Source organism: Palaemon carinicauda, chromosome 8 (assembly GCF_036898095.1).
Source record: "Palaemon carinicauda isolate YSFRI2023 chromosome 8, ASM3689809v2, whole genome shotgun sequence".
NCBI classification, from domain to species: Eukaryota; Metazoa; Arthropoda; class Malacostraca; order Decapoda; family Palaemonidae; genus Palaemon; species Palaemon carinicauda.
In genome coordinates, this window is record NC_090732.1 from 103,143,685 (window position 1) to 103,166,184 (window position 22,500).

The following is a 22,500-nucleotide window of genomic DNA, read 5'->3' on the forward strand; positions in this document are numbered from 1 at the left end:
CATTCGATTAATGATAAATTTTGCACATTTAAACGTTTTTAATATTCTAAATAAGCCATATATACTGATACATTAAAGTTTAAATGTGCAAAATTTATCATTGATCGAATACCAAGTCACAAACCTACCAATTAGCTATGATGGTGAGGATGGGTTGACTTCAATTCTAAGTACAAAAAAAAAATCTGAATTCCACAGGTAAATGTACAGAAGAATTGTAACTGACTATTATCTTTCTTCGTGGGTAAGTGGTATGGTCAATGTCATACAAGTATCCTGGACCAGTGTTCGAAACCCGGCCAGTCAGATACTATAGTCTTTGAGTGATTTTGCCTGGGGCTCTGACCCCGAGGTCGTTAAGAGAATCCAGACTTTAATGTATTTATACATATGGCTTATTTGAATTATATATACATATATATATATATATATATATATATATATATATATATATATATATATATATATATATATATATATATATATATCTTTATGTATGAATATATATACATATATATATAAATATATATACTGTATATATATTATGTATAAATATATACATATCTATATATATATATATATATATATATATATATATATATATATATATATATATATATATATATATATATAGTATATATATAGTTTATATATATACATATATATTTATATATATATAACTATATATATATATACTGTATATATATAAATATATATACATACATACACACACACACACACACACACACATATATATATATATATATATATATATATATATATATATATATATATATATATGTTATTTTTATTACTACCTAAGCTACAACCCTTGTTGGAAAAGCAGGATGCTAGAAGCTCAGGGGCTCCAACGGGGAAGATAGCCCAGTGAGGAAAGGAAACAACGAAAAATAAAATATTTGAAAAGAGTAATAACATTAAAATAAACATCTCCCATATAAAATAAAAAAAAAAATAACAAAACAAGAGAAAGAGAAATAAGATAGTGTGCCCTAGTGTACCCTCAAGCAAGAGAACTCTAACCTAAGACGGTGGAAGACCATGGTACAGAGGTTATGGCACTACCCAAGACTAGAGAACAATGGTTTGATTTTGGACTGTACTTCTCCTAGAAGAGCTGCTTACAATAGCTAAAGTCTCTTCTACCCTTGCCAAGAGGAAAGTGGCCGCTGAACAATTACATTGCAGAAACCCCTTGGGTGATGAAAAGTTGTTTGGTAATCTCAGTGTTATCAAGTGTATGAGGACAGAGGAGAATATGTAAAAAATATGCCAGAGTATTCAGTGTGTGTGTGAGTAAGCAAAGGGGAAATGAACAGTAACCAGAGATAAGGATCCAATGTAACACTGTTTGGCCAGTCGAAAGACCCCATAACCCTTCTGTGGTAGTATCTTAATGGGTGGTTGGTGCCCTGGCCAACCTACTACCTATATATATATATATATATATATATATATATATATATATATATATATATATATATATATATGATTGATGATTTTATCACTGACATTTGTGACCTTAATATTTTTCAAATAAGCCACAAATACATTTCAATATGTAATTTGGTCAGCAATGGAATCTAAGACCAGTAGGGAAATTCCGTGGATGAAATGCACTTCTGCCCAGGTAACAAACACCGAGTAGGAATAAAGGGAAACATTAAGACTGACATTCTGTGACTATATTAGGACCGAGTACCCTGCTTCTCATAAGTCCTGCTATCAATGTGGATGTCATGAGATTCAGGTAATAAAAGTTTGTGGCAGGCATGACAACTTTTATGTGTTCCATCTACCGGAATCCAGACATGGATGTCTATCTCTCCTACCGATCGCCATGGCTTAAGAGCTTTAGACTTTGCCTTTGAATCAGGATGTGAGCAAATCATAAATGAAGCTACTCACAGGTCTGGTAATTGCTTGGACCTCGTATACACAGACTCCCCTGGCGTTATAACTAGTAAGGTTGGTTCTCCAGTCGGGACATCTGATCATGCCTTGATTTTATCAGTAGTGAAGACTGAGCAACCTGTCCCTGATATATCATACTCTTGTAAAATTTATATGAAATCCCAAGCAGACTGGAATGGGATTTTGCATGATATTTTGTGGTTGAATTGCTCACAATTATATAGCAGTGTAGATCCTGTTGTCCCTTTGAATGAGAATCTAGTCAAAATAATTGATAGGCGTATCACTTCTTGTGTGCTAAGGTACCGAGTGAAGGACAAACCGTGGTTCAATGATGATTGTAGACGTGCTTATTTGGAGAAGCAGCAGGCCTATCATCTTTGGAAGGGTAAGAGATCAGATATGACCTGGAACAACTATACTCAGCTTCGAGCTTTTGCTCAGAGAGTTTATGCCTCGACTGAAAAGGAGTACAATTTAACCATAAAAGAAACCCTTTCTGGTACAAATCAGGAACATAAATGGTTGTCAACCCTTAAATCTGCACTCTTTGGTGTAGATGCAACAGTTCCTCCTTTACTTAAACCAGATGGCTCAATCACTCACTGTCCAAAGGAAAAGGCACAGTTTGGCTGATGTTTCTGACAGTAAACAGAGTAATGTAAAACTTGAACTTCCTCATTTCTGTTTTCCTGAGGCTAAACTAACTAGTTTAGCTTTTCGATCTCGTGAGATTAAAGCTCTGTTGATGGACCTTGATGCTTATGGAGGTGTAGACCAAAATGGTATTTTTCCATTGATTTTTTTATAAAGACAGCAGATTTCTTAGCTCCAAAATTATCTGTTATTTTATACAAGTTAGCAAGAAGAGGAGCTTTTAGCACTTGTTGGAGAATTCGTAAAGTTACTCCTCTATCTAAATGTGTTTGTAGTAGCTCAAGTCCCACTGATTACCGCCCAATTTCCATAACTCCCATATTATCTAAAGTTTTTGAACGTCTTCTGGCAAAACATCTTAATAGGTTTGCTGAGGGTAATCATTTATTCCCTAGTTTGCAATTTGGTTTTCGTAAAGGCCTTGGAGCATGTGAAACCTTACAATCTTCAATGCTGTACAGAAATCCCTTGATTGTGGTCAGGAAGTTCGTATGATTGGCCTTGATTTTAGCGCTGCCTTTGACTGTGTTAATCATGAGGACCTTGTTTTCAAACTCAAACAGTTGGGAGTGGGTGGGTCGTTTCTTAACATTATTATTGATTTTTTAAGTAATGCATCTCAAAGACGTTGTTGTTGATGGGCACCATAGTGAGTATAGGAATGTGATATCCGGTGTTCCACAGGGTAGTGTTCTTGGCCCATTACTTTTCATACTATATACACATAACATGTGGTTTGGCCTAGAAAACATGCTTGTTGCATATGCAGATGATGCTACTCTCTTTGCATCAATTCCATCCCCTGAATGTAGATCTGGGGTTGGTGAATCCCTTAATAGAGATTTAGCTAGGATTAGTGCATGGTGCAAATTATGAGGTATGAAGTTGAATCCTAACAAAACTCAAAGTATGATTGTAAGTAAGTCAAGGACAGTGGCTCCTCAACATCTGGATCTCAGTACTGATAATGTTCCTTTAAATTTGAATGACTCTTCTAAAATTTTTGGTGTGATTCTCGACAGCGAATTTACTTTTGAGAAACACATTAGGTCTGTGACTTCTTCAATTGCACGAAAAAATTGACTTATTGAGAAAGTCTTACAAGATTTTCGGCGATCAATCTATTTTGAAAAAGTGCTTTAATTCTTTCATTCTACCTTGTTTTGAGTAATGTTCTCCTGTCTGGTGTTCAGCTGCTGATTCTCATCTTAATTTGTTGGACAGAAACTTATGGTCTATTAAATTTCTTATTCCTGATTTAGATATTAATCATTGGCACCATCGTTCAATTGGTTCATTATGCATGTTGCATAAGATTTTTCATAACTCCGACCATCCTTTACATTCAGATATCCCTGGAAAATCTATCCTGTTCGTAATACTAGGCAGGCAGTTAATTCTAATAGCCAGGCCTTCTCCATCATGAGGCCCAATACTACACAGTATTCTGGAAGTTTTATTCCACCTGTTACCAAGTTGTGGAATGGTCTTCCTAATCCGGTAGTTGAATCAATAGAACTTCAAAAGTTCAAAGTTGGAGCAAATGTTTTTATGTTGACCAGGCTGACAGGAGTTTTTTTATAGTTTATATATGACATATCTGTTTTTGACGTGGTTAATAGTTTAAATAAGATATATCTGTTTTGACATTGTTATTGTTTTCAGAATGATTTATTGTTACCTTATTCTCATCATTTATTTATTTCCTTTCCTCACTGGGCTATTTTCCCCTACTGGAGCTCTTGGGCTTATAGCATCTTGCTTATCCAATTAGGGTTGTAGCTTGGCTAGTAATAAAATATATATATATATATATATATATATATATATATATATATATATATATATATATATGCATATATATATACATATATATACATATAATATATATATATACATATATATATATATATATATATATATATATATACATAAATACATATACACATTTATATTTTATATATATATGCATATATATATATATATATATATATATATATATATATATATGTATATATATATATATATAATTATATATATATATATATATATATATATATATATATATATATATATATATATATATATATATATATTCATATATATATATATATATCATATACTGTATATATATATTTATATATATAAATACACATATATATGTATATAAATATACATTTATAAATACATATATATACAGTATATATATATATATATATATATATATATATATATATATATATATATATATATATATATATATATATATATATATATATATATATATAACGGATTTTGAGCAAAGTGAAAAATCTATTTTTGGGTGAGATAGCCATGTCGTCCTGATGGAAGGTTCCTTTAGGTAGTTTTCTTAGGGATATTTGTTACAGTGATACTCCCAGAGAATTAACCATAGGTCTCCAGAATTCTACCTCCTGAGGAGAGTATCCTTAATATATCATTAAGGATATCGCATAATATCAGGGGATGTATTTTTTGATACGACACATAGCAATCTTCACCCAAAATAGATTTAACTCTTTGAGGGGGAAGAGTGGCGAATGAAAGCGGAGCCGTTATCAAGGTACCCGGTGGACCCCCTCCCTGTACTGCTACGGCCCATCATACCTTTTTGCATTTAAGCAGGAATAGCTGCAGATAGAGTAGTTTTGGGTGGGGTCATTTTAAAAAAGAAGGGTGGGTCCATCAGGACAACATGGCTATCTAACACCAAAAACAGATTTTTTGCTTTGCTCAAAATCCATCTATTATTTTGATAATTGTTTCTAGTGTACATGATGGCCCTCCCTACCTCCACTTCAAGGGTTTATGTATAACGGGTCTCCTGCAACTTCAAATTATTAACACTAAGAGTTGTGGGGAGGGGTCACTTGCTAGGCACAGAAAACATGCAGGTTCCTCTTCCACAGGTTACAGGTTCTACACTGATGATCTTCTGTACATATACCTGTCAAATTCAGGTTGTATTTGTACTTAGAATTGAAATCAACCCATCTTCACAATCGTAGCTAATTGGTGGTTTTGTGACTTGGCATTCGATTAATGATAAATTTTGCACATTTAAACTTTTTTTTTTCATATTCTAAATAAGCCATATATATTGATACATCAAAGTTTAAATGTACAAAATTTATCATTAATCGAATATCAAGTCACAAACCTACCAATTAGCTATGATGGTGAAGATGGGTTGATTTAAATTCTAAGTACAAAAAAACATGAATCCCACAGGTATTTGTACAGAAGAATTGTCATTGACTATCTCTCTTCGTGGGTGAGTGGTATGGTCAATGTCATACAAGTATCCTGGACCAGTGTTTGAAACCCGGCCAGTCACATACTTTAGTCGTTGAGTGATTTTGCGTGGGGCTCTGACCCCAAGGTCGTTAAGAGAATCCAGACATTAATGTATTTATATATATGACTTATTTGAATTATATATATATATATATATATATATATATATATATATATATATATATATATATATATATATATGTATATATATATCTATATCTATATATATATATATATATATATATATATATATATATATATATATATATATATATATATATATATGTATGAATATACGTATACAAATATATATACATATATATACATATATATATATATATAAATATATACATATATATATATACACATCCACACACACATATATATTTATATAATACTATATATATACTGTATATATATATACAGTATATATATATATATATATATGTATATATATATATATATATATATATATATATATATATATATATATGTATATATATATATATATATATATATATATATATATATATATATATATATATATATATATATATTTATTTTTATTACTTCCTAAGCTACAACCCTTGTAGGAAAAGTAGGATGCTAGAAGCCCAGGGGCTCCAACGTGGAAGATAGCACAGTGAGGAAAGGAAACAACGAAAAATAAAATATTTCAAAAGAGTAGCAACATTAAAATAAGCATCTCCTATATAAACTATAAAAACTTTAACAAAACAAGAGAAAGAGAAATAAGATAGAATAGTGTGCCCTAGTGTACCCTTACAAGAGAACTCTATCCCAAGACGGTGGAAGACCATGGTACAGAGGTTATAGCACTACCCAAGACTAGAGAACAATGGTTTGATTTTGGAGTGTCCTTCTCCTAGAAGAGCTGCTTACAATAGCTTGAGTCTCCTCTACCCTTGCTAAGAGGAAAGTGGCCGCTGAAAAATTACATTGCAGAAACCTCTTGGGTGATGAAATTGTTTGGTAATCTCAGTGTTATAAAGTGTATGAGGACAGAGGAGAATATGTAAAAAAATAGGCCAGTGTATTCGGTGTGTGTGTGTGTAAGCAAAGGGGAAATGAACAGTAACCAGAGATAAGGATGCAATGTAGCACTGTTTGGCCAGTCGAAAGACCCCATGACCCTCCAGTGGTAGTATCTTAATGGGTGGTTGGTGCCCTGGCCAACCTACTACGTACACACACACACACAAACACACACACACACACACACACACACACACACACACATATATATATATATATATATATATATATATATATATATATATATATATGATTGATGATTTTATCACTAACATTTGTGACCTTAATGTTTTTAAAATAAGCCACGAATACATTTCAATATGTAATTTGGTCAGCAATGGAATCTAAGACCAGTAGGGAAATTCCGTGGATGAAATGCACTTCTGACCAGGTAACAAACACCGAGTAGGAATAAAGGGAAACATTAAGACTGACATTCTGTGACTGTATTAGGACCGAGTACCCTGCTTCTCATAAGTCCTGCTATCAATGTGGATGTCATGAGATTCAGGTAATAAAAGATTGTGGCAGGCATGACAAATTTACATGTGTTCCATCTACCGGAATCCAGACATGGATGATTCTATCTTCGATTGTCTTCTTACCAGTATGGCTAAGATACAAGAATATGATAGAAGGCTTTTTTTGTCTTTGTTGGTAATTTTAATGCTCACCATAGGGAGTGGTTAAGTTCTATCTCTCCTACCGATCGCCATGGCTTAAGAGCTTTAGACTTTGCCTCTGAATCAGGATGTGAGCAAATCATAAATGAAGCTACTCACAGGTCTGGTAATTGCTTGGACCTCGTATACACAGACTCCCCTGGCGTTATAACTAGTAAGGTTGGTTCTCCAGTCGGGACATCTGATCATGCCTTGATTTTATTAGTAGTGAAGACTGAGCAACCTGTCCCTGATATATCATACTCTTGTAAAATTTATATGAAATCCCAAGCAGACTGGAATGGGATTTTGCATGATATTTTGTGGTTGAATTGCTCACAATTATATAGCAGTGTGGATCCAGATGTCCCTTTGAATGAGAATCTAGTCAAAATAATTGATAGGCGTATCACTTCTTGTGTGCTAAGGTACCGAGTGAAGGACAAACCGTGGTTTAATGATGATTGTAGACGTGCTTATTTGGAGAAGCAGCAGGCCTATCATCTTTGGAAGGGTAAGAGATCAGATTTGACCTGTAACAATTATACTCAGCTTTGAGCTTTTGCTCAAGAGAGTTTATGCCTCGACTGAAAAGGAGTACAATTTAACCATAAAAGAAACCCTTTCTGGTACAAATCAGGAACTTAATGGTGGTCAACCCTTAAATCTGCACTCTTTGGTGTAGATGCAACAGTTCCTCCTCTACTTAAACCAGATGGCTCAATCACTCACTGTCCAAAGGAAAAGGCAACCATTTTGGCTGATGTTTCTGACTGTAAATAGACTAATGTAAAACTTCTTGTTTTCCTGAGGCTAAACTAACTAGTTTAGCTTTTCGATCTCGTGAGATTAAAGCACTGTTGATGGACTTTGATGCTTATGGAGGTGTAGACCAAAATGGTATTTTTCCAATGATTTTTTATAAAGAAAGCAGATTTCTTAGCTCCAAAATTATCTGTTATTTTATACAAGTTAGCAAGAAGAGGAGCTTTTAGCACTTGTTGGAGAATTCGTAATGTTACTCCTCTATCTAAATGTATTTGTGGTAGCTCAAGTCCCACTGATTACCGCCCAATTTCCATAACTCCCATATTATCTAAAGTTTTTAAAAGTCTTCTGGCAAAACATCTTAATAGGTTTGCTGAGGGTAATCATCTATTCCCTAGTTTGCAATTTGGTTTCCGTAAAGGCCTTGGAGCATGTGAAACCTTCTTACAATCTCCAATACTGTACAGAAATCCCTTGATTGTGGTCAGGAAGTTCGTATGATTGGCCTTGATTTTAGCGCTGCCTTCGACTGTGTTAATCATGAGGACCTTGTTTTCAAACTCAAACAGTTGGGAGTGGGTGGGTCGTTTCTTAGCCTTATTATTGATTTTTTAAGTCATAGATCTCAAAGATTTGTTGTTGATGGGCACCATAGTGAGTATAGGAATGTGATATCCGGTGTTCCACAGGGTAGTGTTCTCGGCCCATTACTTTTCATACTATATATATATATATATATATATATATATATATATATATATATATATATATATATATATATATATATATATATATAACACGTGGTTTGGCCTAGAAAACAAGCTTGTTGCATATGCAGATGATGCTACTCTCTTTGCATCAATGCCATCCCCTGAATGTAGATCTGGGGTTGGTGAATCCCTTAATAGAGATTTAGCTAAGACTAGTGCATGGTGCAAATTATGAGGTATGAAGTTGAATCCTAAAAAAACTCAAAGTATGATTGTAAGTAGGTCAGGGACAGTGGCTCCTCAACATCTGGATCTCAGTACTGATGTTTCTTTAAATTTGAATGACTCTTCTAAAATTTTTGGTGTGATTCTCGACAGAAAATTTACTTTTGAGAAACACATTAGGTCTGTGTCTTCTTCAATTGCACAAAAAAATTGACTTAATGAGAAAGTCTTACATGATTTTCGGCGATCAATCTACTTTGAAGAAGTGTTTTAATTCTTTCACTCTACCTTGTTTTGAGTATTGTTCTCCTGTCTGGTGTTCAGCTGCTGATTCTCATCTTAATTTGTTGGACAGAAACTTATGGTCTATTAAATTTCTTATTCCTGATCTAGATATTAATCATTGGCACCATCGTTCAATTGGTTCATTATGCATGTTGCATAAGATTTTTCATAACTCTGACCATCCTTTACATTCAGATATCCCTGGAAAATCTATCCTGTTCGTAATACTAGGCAGGCAGTTAATTCTAATAGCCAGGCCTTCTCCATCATGAGGCCCAATACTCCACAGTATTCTAGAAGTTTTATTCCAGCTCTTACCAAGTTGTGGAATGATCTTCCTAATCGGGTAGTTGAATCAATAGAACTTCAAAAGTTCAAAGTTGGAGCAAATATTTTTATGTTGACCAGGCTGACATGAGTTTTCCTATAGTTTATATATGACATATCTGTTTTTGACGTTGTAAATAGTTTATAAAAGTCATATCTGTTTTGACGTTGTTGTTTTTAGAATGATTTATTGTTACCTTATTCTCATCATTTATTTATTTCCTTATTTCCTTTCCTCACTGGGCTATTTTTCCCTATTGGAGCCCTTGGGCTTATAGCATCTTGCTTTTCCAATTAAGGTTGTAGCTTGGCTAGTAATAATATATATATATATATATATATATATATATATATATATGCATACATATATATATATATATATATATATATATATATATATATATATATATATATATAAATATATATATATATATATATATATATATATATATATATATATATATATATATATTATATACATATATATATACATACATACATACATACATTTATATGATTACATATATATATATATATATATATATATATATATATATATATATATCTATATATATATATATATATATATATATATATATATATGTATATATATACATATATATATGTATTTATATATATAAACATATGCACATACATACATATATACATTTATATAAATATATATATATATATATATATATATATATATACATATATATATATATATATATATATATATATATATATATATAAATATGTATGTATATATATATATATATATATATATATATATATATATATATATATATATATATATATATATATATTCATATATATATATCATATACTGTGTATATATATATATATATATATATATATATATATATATATATATATATATATATATATATATATATATATATATATAAGTACACATATATATGTATATATATACATTTATAAATACATATATATATATATATATATATATATATATATATATATATATATATATATATATATACGGATTTTGAGCAAAGTGAAAAATCTATTTTTGGGTGAGATAGCCATGTCATCCTGATGGAAGGTTCCTTTAGGTAGTTTTCTTAGGGATATTTGCTACAGTGATACTCCCAGAGAATTAACCATAGGTCTCCAGAATTCTAACTCCTGGTGAGAGTATCCTTAATATATCTTTAAGGATATCGCATAATATCAGGGGATGTATTTTTTGATACGACACATAGCAATCTTCACCCAAAATAGATTTAACTCTTTGAGGGGGGAAGAGTGGCGAACGAAAGGGGAGCCGTTATCAAGGTCCCCGGTGGGCCCCCTCCCTGTACTGCTACGGTCCATCATTCCTTTTTGCATTTAAGAAAGAAGGGTAGGTCCATCAGGACAACATGGCTATCTCACCCAAAAAACAGATTTTTCGCTTTGCTCAAAATCCGTTTTTTGGGCTCGGCCATGTCGTCCTGATGGAAGCTCACCAGAGATTTAACTTGAAAGTACTATATCTGTGGGTTTATATAAGTACCTATACTTTGAATGAGTTCCTTATATGGTCTCCTATACCTTTATATATGACATTACCATTGTCTGCAATATCCACTAAGCTTGGAACTAGCTTAAGGCTTCCTGCCCCCTGCAGGGAAAGTGTCGACTTCGAATATAAGGATTCAAAGTTTGTATCTCCATAGGGACGGACAGTAGTTCTTAGAGATTACCCTTCTCATACCCTGGAAATCTGTACTCTGATTTCAAGTTTGGCCCTTCTAGTGTTTATTTAAAACTCTAGTATGCTTTATTCGTCCGTAACTGAGATAACAGCAATAGGATGCAAATACGTTTAGTATTTTACCTTGCCACTAGATTATCAAATGTAGTTACAATCAGGTATGAATCTGATCCGGCACTGAAAACACCTCAGGGTTCATATTTTCTCGTCGAAAAAATGTAACTTCATCGAAATGATGCCACTCAATGGAGATGTGAAATCAAATCTGACTGATTTGTACAGATTTTGGAAGTGCATGAACACCGTGACGCAACATTCACTCAGCACTGGTGTTATCGGTCAGATACGCACCTATATGGAACAGTGTGTTAATCATCATTGTGAGTTGCACTCGAGGGTAAATGTACCCATGCACCCGATGCACTGGAAAGTCCCAAAGCAGTTCACTGTTCATCGCAGCGCTAGACGACGTGTTTTATAACACTACCCGCCGCCACCAAAACATGTTTTATTTCATGTACTTGCTTCGGGTTGATCTCCTCCCAGTGTATGAGCGGAGTCTACCAAAGCCCCTGTATTGAAAGAAGTTCCGTGAAGAAGCAATTTTCTTTGGATCGTGACCTGCGGGTGAGCTGTCAGGATCTGCTCTGCGAATAAGTAGGTGAGCATTGCTTTTAGTTATCTTAGGGATAGATTTTGATCATGAGGTTTCGCCTCTGAAGAGCTGTCCTTCCTTGAAGTCTGAAGTTCTACGAAGATAGACCTTAAGACACTCTACTGGGCATAGAGAGACATCTTCCATCAGTGGGCAGATTCTCCAAGGACCCCACCTCTTGGTGGGTAGCTCGTTCTCAGACAGAAAGGCAGGATCAGGAAAAGGGTTCAGTTCTCCTGTGTCTAGGAACTGAATATGGCCTACATCCCTGATAGGGCCAATATTTCAATAACTCTAGCCCTTAAGGCTATTGCGAACAGAAAATTGACTTCCTGTGTTAGTTCCTTTAGAGTACAATCCTTGTTGTTTAGGTTCGAAGCATAGTGCAAGACTTTGACCAATGACCATGTAATGGGCTTTGGAGGGGTTGCCGGCTTGGGTCTAGTGCATGCTTTGGCACCTTATAGAAGGTTTCGCTTGTGAGATCCACCTCAAAGGCGTATAGAAGTCTAGTCAAGGCCGACTTACAAGCAGTTATCGTAGTGGAAGTCAGGCCTTGTTCAAGAGGGTAAATGAAGAAAGAGAGACGGAAATCTGTTGAAATTTCTGTTGGTTCCATTGTTTTCACAAGGGATACCCATTTCTTTCAAGACAATTCACATTGTCTCCTGGTTGAACTTGACTTGTACTCTACAATGAAGTAGACCTTGTTCTTCGATATCCCAAACTTTTTGTTTGCTGTTAGGGCGAAAAAATCATGAGATACAGGTTGCTGGTTCTCGAGGATGAAATGTAAACAGTCGACTTCTGCACCAGTTTGGATAAAACTGGGTTTGGCAGAGGAACCAGCTTCAGTTTCAATTCTAGAACTAGAGGGACCCAATTGTTTTTGGGCCATTTGGGGGCCACTACAGCAGCTGTTCCTCAGAAGGATCTTAGCTTATCGAGGACTTTTAGCATGAGATTGGTTGGTGGAAACGGGTAAATCCGATTCCATCCGTTCCAGTCGAGAGGCATGGCATCTATCGCTTCTGCTTAAGGTTCTCGTAAGGGGCTACATAACGAGGTAGTTTCATGTTGTCGCTTGTTACGAAGAGGTCAATCTGCAGTTCAGGGACTTTTATCGAAAATAAAGGAGAATGAGTCTGCGTCTAGGGACCATTCTGTCTCTATCGGCTTTCGCCTGGATAGAGCATCCGCCTTCACATCGCGGAACCCTTAAAGGTGAACTGCTGATAAAAGCCATCTTCTTTTCCGTGCTAGGCGGAAGATGGCTAACATCACGTGATTGATGTGAGGTGAACTTGAGCCTTGTTGATTAAGACATATTACTATCACCTCATCGAGGACCAGTCTGATGTGGACTGCTCTGCGAGGGGATAGTCTCTTCAACGTCAGGAAGACTGCTGTAGCCTCCAAGATGTTGATGTGAAAGTTTTGATCTCGAGTGATCAATTCCTTGCACTTTCATTTCATGTGAATGGCCTAACCATTCTTTCAGTGAGGCGTCCATGTGTATCACCACTGATGTTTGTGGTGGTCGCAAGAGAATTATCTGTTCTAGGCTCTTATTTGTTGACAATGGCCTTAATAGCGTGCGCAATTGGGTCGTTGTCAACCTTGTTGAGTATCTTCTAGAGACTGCTGACGCATCCTTTAGCTGTGCTTCTAGCACTGGGTTGTCACTACTGCGAAGTGGAGAGAGCCCAGTGCTCTTTCCTGCTGGGGTCTTGAAATCCTCTCCTCTTCTTTAATAGAATGGAGAGGTGTTGTGACTGCAAGCTCCCATGGATTCCTAACCATTGGACTTGAGAGCTGGAGAAAGGCGAGATTTTTAGTGATTGATCTTGATGCCCAGGTGTTCCAGGAACTGGATTACCTTCCCAGGCACTTGCAGACAAGTAGTCTTGGATGCTGTCTGCACCAGCCAATCGTCCAGGTATGCTACTACTTGTACTCCTTCGGAGTGTAGTTGCTGGACGATTGTGTCCGCAAGCTTTGTGAATACCTTTGGGGTTATGTTTAGTCTAAAGGCCATGGCTGTGAAGACATATTTTGTCTTCTGTAGCCTGAATCCTAGTTAGGAGGAGAGGGGGCGACTGACTGGTAGGTGCCAGTAAGCATCTGCCAGGTCTATTGAGACTGTGCACGCCCCTTTTTGGTAGAAGGGTCTTTATGTGTTGCAATGTAAGCATCCGGAACTTGTTCTTGATGAACTTGTTGAGTGGAGACAAGTCTAGAATGACTCTGGGTTTGTCCGAGTCTTTCTTGTGAACAAAACAGCCTTCCCTGGAATTTTGATGGACGTCACTTTTCTCATTACCTTCTTGTTCAAGAGTTCCGAGGTATATTCTTCCAATAAGGGGTGGAGTGTTGGAAGAATTTTGGAAAAGTGGGGTGGATTTCTGTTCCATTTCCAACCAAGTCCATTAGTAATTTGGCTGTGGACCCAGGGATCAAAGGTCCAACGATCCCGAAAGTGGAAAAGTCTGCCTTTCTACCTAGAACCTCTCATTGTTTAGAGGTTCCTGAGGACTTGTTTCCGTGACCGGGTTCTCCTCCACCCTTGCTGGGTTTCCGGAGGATCCTCTTTTTTGGCCCTTACCTTTGTAGGGCTGAAAAGTGGTCGAGTGCCTTTCAAAGCCTCGATTGAACACATGGGACTGGCTACTAGCTGTTGAGGGACCATCTGGAAGGTGGTTTGCGGCTGGGCTACCATTTGAGGATCCAAGGTCATGGTCACGGTCGGAAATTGTGCAGTTCTAATGAAGATTTCCTCTTTGAGGACATGCCCAACTTTTGGAGATGGTTCCTATTCTCCATGGTGGCTTTGGCAATGACTTCTTGGACCACTTCCTGTGGGAAAGGGTCTTTGCCCCAGATACATGATGAAATAGATTTTCAGGGTTCGTGTTTCATCGATGTTGCAGCAAACACATGCTCTCTACAGGTCCTTTTTTGACCTGAGAAAAGCATAAAAATCCATCACAAGGGTGGGGCGTTATTTACGGCCTGCACACATTTCCATGCACTTCTGATGAGACAGGGAGGCGGCAAGACTCTCTTTCGTCTCCTGTTCCCTTCTCAAAAATGGTTTGGCAACTTTGGAAGGTTCTCATTAAACTGCTGGTCTGCTATCTCCGGATCCAATTTCGAGACGGAGAAGGTTAGATGTACCTCTTTCCACTTTTCCTCGCAGGTGGGCATAGCTAGAGCTAATGGTTTGCATTTCTCTAAGATTGGGCAGGGTTTGCCCTCTTTGGCTGCTCTCATGACACAGTCTAGGGCTTTCCCCGAAAGAGGGAAGGCTCTGGAGGAAGGAGCAATGAAGGTTGGGTGCTTCTTGCTCAATGCTGAGACTTTGGAGTTAGTATATCCAGCTCCTTTCTGGGTCTTAGTAAGGATGGCTTGTGCCTTGTCATGTTCGAGGACAATGACTTCCTTCGTTATAGTCTCCTCGTGGGATGTAGGTTCATCTCGCAGTCTCACGTAGCAATCTGGGTATGCTGAAAGCTGGGCTAGAATTGAAGCTCTTTAAGGGGTTTGGCCCCCAACTTCTCGGAGATATAAAGCTTCCCATTCAACGTGGGCATTTGTTCCGTCTGCCTCCAGGGGTTGGTTTCAGAGTAGTTAGGGAGGTCAGATATTTTAAGGGGCTTAGCAGAGCCCCTGGAAGCGCCAGGTCGTTTCCCTACCTGTACCTCTCTCTTCATCTCTTTGACATCTTGCTCATTCTGCTCTTGTTCCTCCCTGAACAGTGTCAACATCTGCTGGATCGACTCTAGGAGTGCTTCCCTACTGCCGACCTGTCTAGCCAGTTGGGGAGTTGGGGCTGAAGAGGTTAACGGCATAGGTTGATATGCCGACACAGTAAGCTGAGGGACCTAAGCCACCGTCAAAACAAATCCTTCTTCCTCCATGGGTGGTTGAACCACTTCTTATTCAGGGCCTTCTTGCAGTAGGTCCTGTCCGGTGTCGATGGACACCTCCGACATCTGTTCTTGGTGGATGTCCAAGCCTTGCAGTGCCTTGTTGATATCCGTGTCCACTGTCCGTTGGAAAAAGTGAGGCTGGACATGTACCTGAAGCACAAACGTACTAGATTGAGCCTTAGGGAACAGTAGGCACTTCAGAGATTTGTTAGGTAGGTAAGGTCCCGGAGAGTTCTTCTGGAAGCCTCATACTATCCTTCGAAGGGTTTCCTTTGCTGTATTCCTTGACTCCGTAATGACAGGGATATCTTCTCCAAAGCCGTCAGTCAGATAGGTCAAGTCAGATCCTAGTACCTCCGGGATCCAGATACGATGCAGCAGGGGGCATGAGACCTCTACATCGTAGGCCCACAAAGTTCTTACTCTTGTGGTTGCAGAGCACAACTGTACACCTCACCATTGGCTCCTCCTGTAATGGAGAAAAAGGGTGAAATGAGTACTCAGTTGTTTATATCATTGATATAATGCATACATAAAAAATAATAATACATACTATTATATTTAATAGCTTAGGATCATAAGCAAGAAAGGAAATATGAAAGACCCATATCTGTGTTTCCTCTCACAGGCAGTTGCTGAGACCTCCGTCAATATTAATATTTAAATTCCTTATAAGGGAAAATACAGAGTGGAATAACTCTCGTACATAGAGCCGGAGCTACTAAATATTTATACTAGCTCCTCCACCTGTAAAATATTAATACTGAACAGTGTTTCATGAGTGTCCCAATAATCAAAGGATTCATCAGGGTGTTGAGGGAATGCTTCAACCTCACCAACAATAGAATGCGAAAGGATACAAAGAGTATGTTAGAAATACTTGTTCTACTGTATTGTTATATACTGTAGTTTTCCCACTTCTGTATTGTTATATACTGTAGTTTTACTGGCTGCTGTATTGTTGTATACTGTAGTTTTACAGGTACACTACCGGGGTTAGGCTAGTGCCTGGCGTCACTAAGAGATAAAGAGAGAGAAAAAATGGAAAGGAGGGTTTCCTAATATTACAGTTTAGCACAATAAATGGAAGTGTAGGAGGGCTACTGCCGCCTACTGTCTCCTTGCCAGAATGTGAATTCTAATGGAAGGGGAGGAATGCATCTGATTCTAGTTTCCATCCAGCCACAACTTTTGCCGCCGGCTGTACTGCCGGTTGCGAGGTCTGTGGATGGCAGTTCAAGAGAGGACTGAAGATTTCCCAACAGTATATTGGGTTTCCCACCAGCAGCCATCAGGGCCAGCTCAGTCTTCCCCCCGGGGCATTTGCTTCCGGTGAATGAAGGACATAAGGGGGAGTTGGCCGAGGCGGGAACCTAACCGCAGCTGGTAGGGTCCCAATCAGCAACTAGTCAACCCAGCAAGCCGGAATGATGTAGAATACTGGCCAAAAGAATGTTGTGATGGCTAGGCTGACATTAAAAGACAGAGGGGGGGAGGGAAAAGGGTCTTACAGTTTGCAGGGGAGAAAGGCGGCGGCAGGTATGCCGCCTAATGTCGGCTGTAAACTAAGGAAGCATGTGTCAGCGACATTGTCGGCCATAGACATTTGTTATATTCCACAAGGAAGAAGGTGGCGGCAGGTATGCCGCCTACTTTTGGTTGTAAACTAAGGAAGCATAGCTTCCCATGCCAACAACGTCGTGAGCGGCAGAGGAATCATGATTCCCCTGTCGGCGACATTGTCGGCTACAAGACAATACACCCTGAGTTACTGTCATACTTCGAAGCCGGAATACTTGGCGGCAAAACTATCAAAGTCAAGCTGGAGATAACTACTCAGTGGCGATGACGAAATATAGGGATGCCGCTTGGGATGGCGGCGCTCAGGGGGGAGGAAGGGTTTATCCTCTTTTGTCTAAAAGAGAAACGTATCGAATTATGCCAATAAATTCTAGGGGATATATATCCCCCACAGAATTAATATGAACGATACAAGAGGTTAAACAATGGGATTTACATTACTAACATATACGAAACGGGTTAGGCATACAAAAGTAATGTTATATATTAGAAGAGGAAATATTATATAGATGCAATCTTCACTAGTATAATTTTGCCTAATTAGCTAAAAAGTTTCTTTATAGCTAAATACCGGGAGCGTTGCACTACTAACTAAATAATTGCAATATGACGTGCGACAGCGGTCTCAAAATGGCTGCCTCCGGGGTTGGCTGTGCTCCACTTAACACACTTAAATTGTGCCAATTCAACTGTGAGAAGGGAGCTAAAAATTATACACAGGAAAGATTAAATACTCAACTTTCCAGAGGATGAAGATGCTGGAGATTGCATGATAATATTCCAATAAACAGTAACACAACCAAGAGAAATGTGGGAGCGCACTTGCTTAAATGCTACAGTTCAAAGGAATGATGGGCCGTAGCAGTACAGGGAGGGGGTCCACCAGGTACCTTAATAACGGCTCCCCTTTCGTTCACCAATCTTCCCCCTCAAAGAGTTAAATCTATTTGGGGTGAAGATTGCTATGTGTCGTATCAAAAATTACAACCCCTGATATTATGCGATATCCTTAAAGATATAATAAGGATACTCGCGCCAGGAGTTAGAATTTTGGAGACCTATTTTTAATTCTCTGGGAGCATCATTGTAGCAAATATACCTAAGAAACCTACTAATGGAACCTTCCATCAGGATGACATGGCTGAGCTCAAATATATATGTATATATATATATAGATATATATATATATATATATATATATATATATATATATATATATATATATATATATATATATATATATATATATATATATATATATATATATATATATATATATATATATATATATATATATATCTATCTATATATATATATATATATATATATATATATATATATATATATATATATATATATATATATCTATATATATATATATATATATATATATATATATATATATATATATATATATATATATATATATATATATATATATATAGGATATTTATACATATATATACATATATATGTGGGTATATATATACAAATATACATATAAGCATATATATAAGCATATATATATATATATATATATATATATATATATATATATACATATATATGTATATACATATATATAAATATATATATATATATATATATATATATATATATATATATATATATATAGCATACTTATACATATATATACATATATGCATATATATATACATATATATATATAAATTATATACATATATATATATATGTATATATATACATATATATATATATATATATATATATATATATATATATATATATATATATATATATATATATATATATATATATATATATACACATACACACACAGTCAAACCTCTCGACATGAAAGAATCGGCTTACAAAATTTTCACTTTGCGAAAGTGGATGCGAAAAATTTTACAACCAGATTACGAAAAATGTTTCAGACAACGAAAGGAGGTACGGTACGAAAGGAGGTATGGTGCGAGAGCCCGACCGTATTCGAGAAGGATTTTGAAATTTGTGTGCCGCCAGACTGTAAACTTGCTACAATCCTCCTGCGTTCCCATAGGTTATCTCCCTACTCGGGTGCATGTTTACACCATGAGAACCTGCTCTCCTATTGGTCAGCATCTAATGTACTGTATCCCATTGTGTATCTACGCATTGGTATCCCTATGTTTTTTCGTGCTGGCAGCGGTATCTTACGCATTGACTGTGTGTTTGTGATTCTGCTTTCGTAACACTTGTACAGTACGTACTGTTATCGTGTGTGTTACTTATGACACATCATTAGCCACGGGTCCCAAGAAAGTCGCTGATGTCAAGGGATAGAAGAGGATGATGCTTTCCATGGAGATGAAGATGGAAATAATCAATAAATACGAGGCTGGCTAAATGTGATCGCGAAAGAACATGGCAGAAATCCGTCTAAAATAGGAACGATCATGAAGCAGAAGGAAGCTATCAAAGCCGCAAAACCTAAGGGCGTGACTGTTTTCTCCGGGAAGAGGAGCCATGTCCATGAAGAGATGGAGAGACTGCTGCTTGTCTGGATAAAGGACAAAGAAATGGCTGGAGACACTATCACCGAAGCGATAATCTACCAGAAAGCCAGTGCTTTTTTCGGTGATCTTGTGCTTGCTCAGGCAGAAGCCAACGCAGGAGAAGGAATATCGAAGCAGGAAACCCCAAAGTTCAAGGCTTCTCATGGGTGGTTTGAAAAATTTAAGACACACTCAGGCATTCACTCGGTGGTGCGTCATGCGGAGGCTGCAAGCTCGGACACGAAAATGGCCTAAGCCTTTTGTTCAGATGTTCGACAAGTTGACTCTCCGGGAAGGCTAGTCCCCAGTAAGTCTTCAATTGCGACGAGACTGGGCTTTTAGGGAAAAAACGCCTAGTTGAAAATACATCATGGCAGAAGAAAAGAGGCTACATGGTCATAAGCCTTTGAAGGACAGGCTTATCCTTGCAATCTGTGCAAATGTCAGTGGGGATTGGAAGGTGAAACCCCTGCTGGTATATCACTCTGATACTCCTCGAGTCTTCAAGCCCCACAAAGTCACTAAGGAAAATCTAAATGTGTTGTGGAGGGCTAATGGAAAAGGCTGGGTAACAAGACGAAGTGATCGGCAGGTGGTGAGATGACTCATCGTCAGCAGGAATTGAAGAAAAGGTGAACGTGAGGCGAACCTTGTACACAGCTTAGACGTCAGCCGCAGTTGCAGCAGCTGACTTTGCACCCTCATGTCGTTATAAGCGCTGAAGAAGAAGCAAAGAGAGAATTAAAAATTCTTCCCTGGAGCCCAACCCGTAGACAGGAAAAACGATTACCCTCAAGAGGAGCTGTCAGTGAAGAGGATTCCATCCGATAAACTTGCGAGGACAAACAACATTGACATCTGAAAACTGCCACATTACTCGGTAATGGAGTGTCAGGGGAAAAACACAGTTACATCTGTAAGAGAAAAAGGATGAATGTAAAGCAATAGTCTAAATGGCTATGCCTTGACTGCTCTCTAGCAGCAAAAAGCAAATCGTGACATAGCTCAGAACTGTGAGAGTATATAGGTGGCTGGGTACCCCCTAGCCCCCTCCTGCCTATTCACTCAAGTGGTTAGGCATGGTTGCCATCACACATTTTAAATCTAATGGCTGCCTTCCAGCTCTGCCAAAAGTATATCCACATAAATAACAAAAGGTTTGTTAGTATGGGAACAAGAAAGAATTAAAACTAAAACATTTCTTCAGAATAGAATGACCACTGTCTTGATCTATTTACAATCATACTTTTAGTTTTGTTAAGATTAACAGAAATAATAATATCCAGTGGTTAACTAGGAAAAAGGAGTACTATGTAGAAATTAATTTAAAATCTGGTAAAATCTTTGGAAGCTGACCTACCCAGATGCACACCTGCCCAGGTATGTGTATAGTCCTTCTTTCATTAGAGTCTGAGGAACTGCTGAGCACAGGATAAGCAATTATATAATGATGATATTGTTGAAATGTTTTTTTTTTTCAGCTAAGCTAAAAAAATTCATAAAACTAAGAAGTTAAGATGATGCAGAAGCAGATTTCTCTCTCTTTCCTACTCAGTATGTATTATGACCACCTATTTCAAATCCAAGCACATGGGTATTTGGGGCAATGCCTCACTCACAAAAACCAGTTTGCTTCAATTTGTTGGCTTCATTCATACAAATTAACCATGAAAAAGTTTAATGATAACATACTTGGGAATTAACAACTGGCAGTTGCAGCATTACTGCCTTCAAGGCATGGCAATCCAATAACAGCTGTTCACATCCAACTCCACTAATAGGACGACATTTGTAAACCTGAAAAAAAAAAAACCAATAAGAAGTTCATTATTTTGATACTTAACATGAGTCCACACTGCTAACATTTCAGAAATTTGAACTTAAAAAAAAAAAAAAAAATCTCCAGCCTTTATACCCTTTCCTCCAGGAAAGATCCAGCACAAGAACCTTGTGTAACTTCCCTTTGTCAAAACAGAGCTAATTGATTCAAGACCTCACCTTACCTCTTTGTTCTTAGAATACTGAAGTCGAAATAGACCTCACAGTACATATACAAAACTACTTGAAATGGGGAGGAGATAGGGCATAATGTGACATACAGGTAAGTATTGATGTAATTTTATTATCTA

The 22,500-nt window shown here is 36.8% G+C and overlaps 1 protein-coding gene across 1 annotated transcript in view; it reads right to left on the reverse strand.

The window, feature by feature from the left end:
- The window catches only part of Vps53 (vacuolar protein sorting 53), a 363,462-nt gene that overhangs the window by 16,161 nt on the left and 324,801 nt on the right, over positions 1–22,500 (reverse strand). Inside the window, exon 16 of the mRNA XM_068378791.1 lies at positions 22,064–22,168. Within this exon, the coding sequence (XP_068234892.1) occupies positions 22,064–22,168 (105 nt within the window). The remainder of the gene's footprint in view (positions 1–22,063; positions 22,169–22,500) is intronic.